At 34.2% G+C, this 10,254-nt stretch overlaps 3 protein-coding genes across 3 annotated transcripts; 1 reads left to right on the forward strand and 2 right to left on the reverse strand.

Annotated features, from left to right (window-relative positions):
- Window positions 1–1,073: 1,073 nt before the first annotated feature.
- LOC111015516 (embryo-specific protein ATS3A) lies at window positions 1,074–1,922 on the reverse strand. Its single transcript, XM_022290569.2, has 2 exons — window positions 1,734–1,922; window positions 1,074–1,646 (listed from the first exon to the last, which is right to left on the reverse strand). Exons 1-2 carry the CDS (start codon window positions 1,824–1,826, stop codon window positions 1,164–1,166), a joined length of 576 nt encoding a protein of 191 aa, XP_022146261.1. The 5' UTR covers window positions 1,827–1,922; the 3' UTR covers window positions 1,074–1,163.
- Window positions 1,923–7,200: 5,278 nt separating this feature from the next.
- LOC111015520 (chitinase 2) lies at window positions 7,201–8,233 on the forward strand. The gene has a single exon (XM_022290578.2). The coding sequence runs from the start codon at window positions 7,265–7,267 to the stop codon at window positions 8,231–8,233; it is 969 nt and encodes a 322-aa protein (XP_022146270.1). The 5' UTR covers window positions 7,201–7,264.
- Window positions 8,234–8,457: 224 nt separating this feature from the next.
- Window positions 8,458–10,103, reverse strand: LOC111015519 (uncharacterized). Its single transcript, XM_022290577.2, has one exon. The coding sequence runs from the start codon at window positions 10,025–10,027 to the stop codon at window positions 8,897–8,899; it is 1,131 nt and encodes a 376-aa protein (XP_022146269.1). The 5' UTR covers window positions 10,028–10,103; the 3' UTR covers window positions 8,458–8,896.
- Between the last annotated feature and the right edge of the window lie 151 nt (window positions 10,104–10,254).

Consider the following 10,254-nt stretch of genomic DNA (forward strand, 5'->3'; position numbering starts at 1 on the left):
CCTAACACTACTACCAAATAATTAAAAATTTACTATAATATTAATATATAACACTTAAAAAATAAAACTTTTTAGTTTGACAAAAAAAAAATATTGATTAAAAATACTTGATACAAAAGTATAAAATTTCAAATTTCATATTATTAAATACAAAGTTAATAAATGATAGCATCTACTCCTACTCCTTAATTTCCATGAGATCGGAGGTTTATTATGAGATGAAATTGTGCAAGATGAATTTTGTGTAAGGCTAGAAAATTAGTAGAATACATTTTGTGTAACCTTCGAAAATGAGTTAGTTTTGAGAAAATTATCAGATTTTTTTTATGCAAAAAATGTAATGTTTAATCTCCCAAACAAAGGTAATGTTTAAATTTTTACACCTGGAGGAATCGTAAAAATTGAAAATTTTCTGATCCCGTAAATTACTCAAATAAACAAATTGTTAAATTTAGAGAAGGCGATAAAATAAGAGAGACATAAACCAAGGATTTTATTCTGTTCTTCAATTTAGATACAATATATGATAACTTATTTATACTAATACAATAAAAAAAAATTATTATTTAAATTCAAATTTAAATATAAATAATATAATCCAAATTATATTTAATTTAAATAATATAATGTAACACGAATAAGTTTAAATTTTTCAACCGTTTAATAGGGCAATGACTATATAAAAATATACATTTCTTTTTTTCTAAAGGCACAAAACGAAGGAGACAAAGGGAATTAATGATCAGTCACATCTACCAACGTATACAAAAAAAGTAGTAAATATTCTGAATGCAACTTTCCATCACCGTTTCACCAAATCTCTGTAATCGTCTGTTTGTTGTTTCTTTTTTTTTTTTCTTTCTTTTCTTATTAATGAAGAAGATAAATAAACATTCATTTAATTCGACCACTTCCCCCTCTTCTGTTTTCTATTTATTGCTGATGCAACTTTTTCAGATTTCCCAACTTCCCCTTTAAATTCAGTAATTTTAATACTTTCTCCCATCAATAAAAGATATTCAAATATACCATAATCTAACAAAAAAAAAAAAATTATCAGGGACGTACTTGAATGCATAAAATAAGATAATTATTCAATTAAAAATGTATAGCAATGTAAGAAATTGATCAATTTAATAACATAATTAATACTTTGGGGGAATTTAATTAAGCTTATGCCTGAAATGTTTGCTTGCTGCAAAGACTTTTCTATGGTGTTTGATCCCAAAAGGAGTGACTTCGCCTCCACACGTGTCGAAGCCATGCCACACGTGCCGAGGCAATACACGTCGGAAATAGAAATAACCAGAGCTAAGATGTGGGCCCTCCAGCGACCGGACTTTGACGAATCCCGGCCGCCAGTCGTCGGCGCCGGCGAGTTTTAGGTAGACGTAACAAACCGGCGAGGTCACGCATTTTCCGGTCACTTGGAACTGATCCACCATACAAGCTTGGAACGGCTTTCTCGACATGTCGTCCAGAACTTCAGGCTCCAAAGGGTCCACCCTCTTCACGTGCATTGAATTCAAACGTCTTACGACAATGTCGTTCGAGTTCGTGTCGCCGAACCTCAGGCTGACGTGGTTCGACGTGTCGGCGCCCTTCGTGCAGGTTGTTTCCACGGTGACGGCGTACATACAAGTTTTCTACAAATTCAGATAATTAATAATACAAGAAAAATATTACTTTTTTTTATTTAATTAGCGTTTCCAAAAAAATATTGATTTCCGTACCGTATCGTTTGAAACGAGACTTTCGCCGGCGGACAGTAGAGAGATTAGGAGAACGGCGTAGAATGACGGCGGTGTTCCGCCGGAATTACCCATCGGAATTCTCTGTTTTGGATTGGAGAAGAAAAAAGAATAAAAAGTATAATTCCGCTCGCTCTCTTTCTCTCACTAAATAAGAAAGAAAGCTGCCATTCCTTTCTTGGCAATGTCAAAAAGTTTGTATTCTGATGCAGAGAAAAGAGTTGCTTGGATTTTGGCCATACCTTAATTTTGCTTTTTCTGAACCCAAATTTCTCTTTATTAGAGGAAAGTATCTTTTTATTAGCTTTTAATCTTTGGAGTTTTTGGTTGTTAATAAAGCTAGCTACTTAATTATATTAGGTCAAGTTGGTGAGTTTTATTTTCGGGGTTTTTGAGTTTTTTGAGGTAGTGTTTATTTTTAAATTTTGAAAATGTTGCTATTGAAAAGTACACTACGTAAAGGTAGATATTCGAATTTACGACTTTTTGATTGTAGATATATATATTTTAACTAGTTAATTAGTTATTAATGAGTTTGTGCTCAAATTACCTAAGTTCCATAGAATTGTTCTAAAAAAAGATATTTAAGATTATTTTATTTGATGTTTTTTATTATGTAGTTGTTTATAATATTCTTAATTTGTGGAAAAAGAAGCTAAAGTACAAAAAATAAATCACCGAACTTTGCCATTTGTTTGAAAATAGATGTGTCTTAATACTACTGTTGTGTTTGATAAAAGTTTAAAACATATCATTTAAACAAACTGAAGTTTTCTCGGGAGTACGTGCCACAAACATAGAAATTATGGTCCGTTTGGTAACGTTTCTTGTTTTTCGTTTTTAATTTTCTTAAGAAATCTAAACATTTTGCAACTAACTTTATTTCTTGTTTTTCATTCTTTGGGAACACTCTCACAATTGTATAGAAATTTTAAAATTAATCAAAACAAGTTTCTCCTCTCTTGTTCTCATTTCTAATTTATTTCAAAACATAAATAGAAAAATTGTTTTATCATACTTTAATTGTTGGAGATTGGAATCATGCGATAAATTTTTCTTCATTAAAAAATAAAGAAACAGGAACAAGAAACTTGAACGTTATAAAACGGGCCCTATATTTTCAAAGGCTCCTAAATCTAACAATATTGTCTTCTATGTTGGGGTCTTGAGATGTTAGGTAAATTTATCACTTGTGATTAAGGCTACATAGTTTTCGAAGTCGGTTTAGGAGAAAAGCTGAGAGCCACACACGAGCTCGCCCCACTCTAAAACTCTCCTTTGAAAGCCCTGGTGCATGACTACCTTCAACTCTCAGCTCTATCGTAATATACATATTCGCTAAAAAAGGTATTTTATAATATACCTCATAAATGTTAAAGTATCATCTTTTTTCCATATTCTTTCTACCTAAACGAGTCGAACCCATGACATGTAGGACAAATTGAAAAGCTCAATTCACCCATCAAGCCAATAGGCCTCGACGCGTTTTGGTACCATGGATGGCTGTTCTGCTATACTTAAAGGCTTCAAGGCAATACTTTTTATGCCAACCTATTATTATTCTTTTTTTTAGTAAATTATTATTCTTATTTTTTTTATAGCCTTTTAATGCCAAAATTATTAATAATTATAATGAAATTTTTTTAACGTTATATATATATATATATATATATATATATATATATATATAGATCGAGGATGGGAGAGGAGAGGTGGAAAAAAAAGCTCGGGATGAATTTAGAAGTCTTTGTGCGAGCCGTATGCAGTGAGAGTCACACATAGGTTAACAAAGGGGGTTTGCGTCTACGTATAGTGTGGTGGTATATATATATATATATTTATAAATATACCGAATGGTCATAACATTTTAGGTTTTTTCTCTGTTTACTCTTTAATATTTTAAAATTTTCAATTTTACCCTCAAATGTATAAATATATTAAAAATTTAACGATTTTGCTAATGGAAAATTTTGAGTTTCGTGTCTTATGTATTAAAATCCTTGTGAGGATCCTTGATCTTATTCTAAATCCATTTTTAAAATACAATATTAATATTCATGGGGCTCCAGATATATTAATAAACTTAGATAGGTTTTATATTTTATATGTGGGATTTTTAACCTTTATCATAATATTTTTTTTATTTAATTTATATTTTAAAAACAATAAACTTTTTTTAAAAAACAAAAAAGCAATAAACTTATTTGTAATTAAATCTAATTTGGTATATTATTCTTCATTATATATTTTTATTATTGAAATTAACTAATAAATTTTGCTAACTTTAAGCATATTTGAATTGGTTAATGAATATATCATCGATAAAAAACGTTAGTTTTCTCGTTGGACTATTTGTGTCTATATGGATTAGAATCTGAATTTATGATCTCAAGTCAAGGGGAATTATTCATTTGCTTATAGATCAACTTTTTCTCTATTAAGTTAAATTGAACCTTTCATATCTCTATTTCTAGGCTAAAAAATTAGGAATTATTTTCGCCACGTAAGACTTGAAAATAGACCCAAATTAGTGGAAGGTACAACGCAGCTTGGGCACGCGCTCAGTTTCCGTCGTATGTCCCCAAGAAAGTTGAATCGGGCCTGTCATGGGCCCAATGGCCCGTTCAACCAGACGAATAGGGCCTCCCATGGGCCAAAAGGCCCATACATTCTCGTCAACCCAAAGTGTAGTGGGAGTGCCTTCTAGAGAATCGGTGGCTATCCGGTTCCGGGTATATTTACGCATCTTAATAAAGTTTTTTTTTTCTTCTTTTAATTCAACATGTGGAATTGGGAATTTGAACTTTTGACTTTCGTCGAGAATATATATCTCAACTGTTGATCTATGCTCAAACGAACGCCTAAGAAAGTTATTAAAATCATAAGTTTTCTTATTAAAAAAGAATATATTGTAGAAGATAACAAAAAGAAAAGAGAACACTGTAGTGTGTCTTCTAATATTGAATCTATGAAAAGAGAGAAATACTGTATATTGGAGCCATAATCCTAAAATGTTGGTACAAAATTTTACATTGAACTAATAGGTTGTTGTGTACATTACACACCAATGTGAAGTTTCTAGGCACATAATTAAGATGCCAAATTCAAAAGAGGTATTGAAACGCAATGGAAATTTGGTAAGAAAGGCAATGAGATCTGATGGAAGGAATGATTAAGAGTTTAAGAAATCTTATTGTGGGAAAAATATTTAGCATGAGAATTTTTCCAGTTAAATTATAAATTTGGTCCTCTAATTTGAAGGAAGCTTTAATATGGTCCTTATGATTTTGAAATTCTCCTTATTATTGAGTCAAACTTTACAAATTGTCCCTACCATTATATATATATAGATATATTTATTTAGAGTTTAGGGCTGAGTAAAAAATTTAAAGAAAATAGGGACTCATGAGATTAATCAAACTAATAAATTGAAACTAAGGTTTAACTACATGGACCAATTTGATTTAAAAAAAATTATAAAAACTAATTGAAACTAAGCTCAGACCATAAGAACCAAATTGTAACTTTTTTTAAATAATAGAGGCAAAATTGAAACCTAAATTCAAACTATAAGGACTAAATTATAACTTTTCGAACCATAGTACAAAATTTAAAAAGATTTTAAATATCATTAAAATGACTTATAATAGTAAATGCTTTTAAATATCATTAACATGACTTATAATAAGTTAAAATAGTATGAAAAATTAATGGTGTTGATCCGTACTACTGGTACTAAAATAAATGAAGAGGTATTTGAAGTGGCCTAGAGACTTTAGAGTTGAGTGGTTTCAAATAGAAGACTCTCCAGTCAAAAGTTGTTCCCAACCGTCCGATCTTCCCCAGTGCTAAACTTTATAATACTCTTTGATAATAATAAATGTCTTTTCAGATCTGTATCTTCACATCTTTGTTATTAGTGAATAAATTTAACTTCAATGAAAAATTAATGGCCATAAGAAATTAGTAAAATTTAAATCAATTAAATGAGAGGTATGTTCTTATAGATAGCACATATAAAAAAGGACTTAATGAATGTATTTTTTTTTTCGTTTTGGATTGTTAATAGAATTTAACCTATTAAAATGAAACTTTTTCTTTTCATAATGACTTCATAAAAGAACTAAAACTTCAAACAGAAAGTGAAATTCTTGTGGGGAAACAAGCTTCTCAAATAAGCGACCTCTCCGAAACCATGGGCCAACGTTCGATTGTGTGGATCAAAGCATTTCCATATCTCGTGATTAAGGTACCTATTTCATTCTCTAAAGATCAAGGTTCAATATCTTGTCTCTACATTTTGTCGATGAGAATTAAATGGAAGCATAATCCAAAACTTAGAGATATAACTAAAATTCCAAGTTTGAAAAGACCCGTTTGATAAGCATTTTGTTTTTAGCTTTCTATTTTTGAAAATTAAGCTTACAAGAACCACTCTCGTTGTTATAAACGTTTTCAAAATCTAAACCACGTTTTGGAAATTTTTAAATTTGGCTAAGAATTCAAACGTGTTCTAAATAAATGCGAAGAAATTGTGAGAAATTTTAAAAACATAAAACAAAAAAAAATATTATCAAAATGAGCATTAAAAAACCCAAAACACACATCTCAACAAGAAAAAAAAAAGAGTCAAAGTTTAGGGACTTAATTACCATTCACCTTTTTATATATAACTGCATTTAAATTTATCATATGTTTACATTAATAAGCAGAAGAAATAAATGAAAAAGAAAAATATCCTTCCACTAAACCTGATCCACTTAGATTCAAAGATGCCCCAACAATTTTAAGTAGTCATAGCAAATAGCCACCCTAACTTTATAACAACATATATGCTTTAAACTAGCCGCCCATAACCAACCATAAATGTCATTACTGCTTGTCAATTTACTAATAACGTCATATTATCTTATATTAACTATTGATAGAGGCTAAAATCATGAGATATTATCAAAATATCAAGCTTAAAATAAAAGTAGGAACTATCATGGGATGGCCCAAGTGATCAATGAGTAATCATGGTGGCCACCTCCCATATTTCTTTTTTTTTTTTTGTACGAGTACCAAAAAGACAAACAAAAATACTTTTTTTTACCCAACAATTGCCAAAGTAGAGATCGAAACATTAACCATTGGAATGGTGATAAATGCCTTATCCACATGAGCTATGCTCGGATTGACAAAGTACAAACAAGATACAAGGGTAGAGAACTACACTTCGATGTATTATATATAATACAAGAAAGCTTTATTCAAACTATAGACCGATGGTTAAAGCCTAGGAAGTAGGAACCATTGTTTTCTACAAAATAATAATAAATGTTCTTGAGACAAAACAAGGTTCTAGTGAATCTCAAACATAAATTCTAATTCATAACTGACAATTCGGTTGCCGTTGCCGCCTAGTTGCCGTCCCATTGCCCATGAGGCATCTTATGATTCTCTTGGCTATAATGTACAAATTCACATAGATAAATCCCAAATCCACCATTTCCCCACCAGACTTTAAATATATGCATCAATGGTTTAGAAATAGAAGAAGAATCATTCAGCTTCAACCAATTACTATGGGTTCTCGAATATTCTTCCTATTCTCACTTCTACAATTCCTAAGCGCCATACTTCCATCACTAGAGGCAGCCCCCAAAAATAACACACGACTCTTCAGAGAATACATAGGAGCTGATGGAAATGTAAGATTTTCAGACGTACCTGTTCATCCTGATGTAGAGTTCCACTTCATTCTCTCCTTTGCCATCGATTACACCGGTTTATCTTCTCCTTCTGCGACCAACGGCAAATTCAGAGTCTTCTGGGACGAACAAAACCTCTCGCCTTCTTCTGTTTCTTCCATCAAGGCTCGGCATTCAAACATCAAGTTTGCTGTCAGCCTCGGGGGTGATACGGTCGGCAAAGAATTTGCTTACTTCAAACCCAAATCTGTCAAATCTTGGGTTAAAAATGCTTTCAAGTCAATCTCTCGTATAGTGAAGGAGTATCATCTGGATGGGGTTGACATCGATTATGAACACTTCAAAGCAGACCCCGATACATTTACCGAGTGCATAGGGCAGCTCCTACTTCGTCTGAAACACCATAATGTCATCTCGTTTGCATCCATAGCACCGTTCGAGGATGACACTGTGCAGTCTCATTACTTAGCTTTGTGGAGGAAGTACGGACATCTAATAGACTATGTCAACTTCCAGTTCTATTCCTATGATAAAGGTACCACAGTTTCTCAGTTTGTGAATCATTTTAAGACCCAAAGCTCCAATTATCAAGGTGGAAATGTTCTAGCAAGCTTTGCTACAGATGGAAGTGGCGGTTTGACACCGGAAAAAGGGTTCTTTAAAGCATGCAGCATCCTTCAAAGCAGGGGCGAACTTCATGGTATATTTGTTTGGTCAGCAGATGACTCAAAGAAGAACAATTTTCGTCATGAGAAACAAGCACAAAACCTTTTGGCCAACGCAGAATGATCCATCTCTTGACCAAATTGCTTATCTTTTACCATCAATTCAAAATAAATGACAGACAGCTGAGTGTTACCTGATGCTATAGTATAAGCATCAAATCAGTACCATCTATTTTTTCTTTGCGTATAATAGTTGTCTTTCACACAGTTCTTCTTTCTTCCAAATATACATCGGAGATCAATGAGCTCCTTATTCAGACAGAAAAGTTAGTATATACAACAAACAGATGAAAAAACAACCAAGAACACAGGAAGCTTTCATTAATCAAATAGTTGAGAAATCAATTACAAAATAAACCAATGCCCAGAAGGGGGGAAAAGGGTGCTAATATTCCCATTTTCACTAAAAGGAACACAAAATTAGCTTCCTAAATAGATTGATAATGTTTTTTGTATAAAGAATCTAAATAGAACGATGATATTAACCGTCGAAACAATTACCAGTGACAGCAATTGGTAAGCAGAAGCTTTGGGTATAACACTGTCAGCCCATGGAATCATCAACTTCTAACAATTCATCATTGGGAAAAGTATTGTTATCTCATAAATTTTCTTTCCTTCTTTTCGTACCCAGCTGCTCCTCTAAACCATCGTCACCCCTTCTTCTAAACTTCACCAACTAATAAATCATCATCGGGAAAAGGTTAAAAGTTCATCCATTATTGTCTCATAAATTTCCTTTCCTTCTCTTTGTACCCTGCTGCTCCTCTGAACCACCGCCACCCCCTCGTTCTAAGTCTCGATTCTTCCTCTTTTTCTTTTCTTTTCTTTTCAATTTTTTACTGTCCAAAACTGGCATTCCCTTTCTCTCTACAGCGCCTCCACTGTTATTTTGAAGATCGCCAGCATCTTCTTCCCTCTTCTTCTTATTCTTCTTGGTCGGCAGCTCCACAAGGTCCTTCCAATCACCGTTGTTCTTATCCGCGGTCTCTTCTGCCTCGACGTCTCTTCTTCTCCGACCTTCACTCCTTACTTTATCCCTCTCATCACCCACATTCTTCTTGTCCTTCTTCCTATCTTTTCCCCTTGCTACATTGTTCTCAACGAGATCCCCCGCAGCAGCTTCAATCTCGCCGTTATTATCACTAATTCGTGATTTGCTATAGCTTTGTCTGGCTCCAGCATCACGTTCATCATCACCAGTCTTACCATGTTCTTCCTCGCTCTTTTTCTTGTGCTTTTTTCTCCTACTCTCAACTGCTACACTGCTTTTAACTCCATCGCTTGATTCCACATCCATCTCAACTCTCCGGCTAGGCTTACGTTCAACTTCTGTTTTCAATTCGTCGCTCCTTCTCTTTCCATCTTCACCTATTACACCCTCAAAACCACCATTCCCGTTCCTCTTTCCATCCGCCCGCGCGTCCTCTCGATATTCACGGCCTGATTCTCGATCAGATTGGACACTGAGGGCCGGCTTATCCTCAGTTCGGTCCCTACTATCCCGCCGCTTCTTCCCGCTTTTGCTCTCAGATACGGAAGAGTTCTTCTTCTCGCCGCCTTCGATCCGATGATTGATCCCATGACTCGCCTCACTCCGATATGTTTCATCCACGGCAACCTCTAAGCCACTAAAAACCTCAGATCTGTGATGCCGGTGCTTCCGATCGGACCGCGAAGACTTCAGCTCCTTGTGTAGCTGCTTCAACTCATTGAAAGAGGCGGAGGCGCGTCTCAGGTACGCACAGAATGCTGGAGAAGCGCCATTATCGGTGGACAGGAACGAGGAGAGAGTGGACGCCGCCTTGGAGAGAGAGATTGGCTTCGAAGAGATGACCCTTCCGGTGACGGTCTTCATCCTCGGTCACCTCCACTTGCGTTTCTAGGGTTTAAGGAAGAAGGTTTTTCTTTTTCTTCCTAATTTCCGTAGGGTTTTCGGTTGGTCTTTATGAATCTCCCGGCTGTAATGCCTATTATCAGGTGCGGTGACGTCCACTGTAAATCGCTGGACGCCTCCCCAAATTGAAGTGGGTCCCTTTCTTTTTTAAATCCGACGGCTGCGGATTGGGTTAGGGCTAAATAATA

Source organism: Momordica charantia (genome assembly GCF_013281855.1).
Source record: "Momordica charantia cultivar OHB3-1 chromosome 2 unlocalized genomic scaffold, Mcharantia_2.0 BLBB01000002.1, whole genome shotgun sequence".
NCBI lineage: Eukaryota > Viridiplantae > Streptophyta > Magnoliopsida > Cucurbitales > Cucurbitaceae > Momordica > Momordica charantia.

Coding starts and splice junctions, on each gene's coding strand:
- LOC111015516 (XM_022290569.2), bottom strand. CDS start 1,826: ATGGGTAATTCCGGCGGAACACCGCCGTCATTCTACGCCGTTCTCCTA. Junction 1,647..1,733: donor GTCTCGTTTCAAACGATACG/GTACGGAAATCA, acceptor CTGAATTTGTAG/AAAACTTGTATGTACGCCGT.
- LOC111015520 (XM_022290578.2), top strand. CDS start 7,265: ATGCATCAATGGTTTAGAAATAGAAGAAGAATCATTCAGCTTCAACCA.
- LOC111015519 (XM_022290577.2), bottom strand. CDS start 10,027: ATGAAGACCGTCACCGGAAGGGTCATCTCTTCGAAGCCAATCTCTCTC.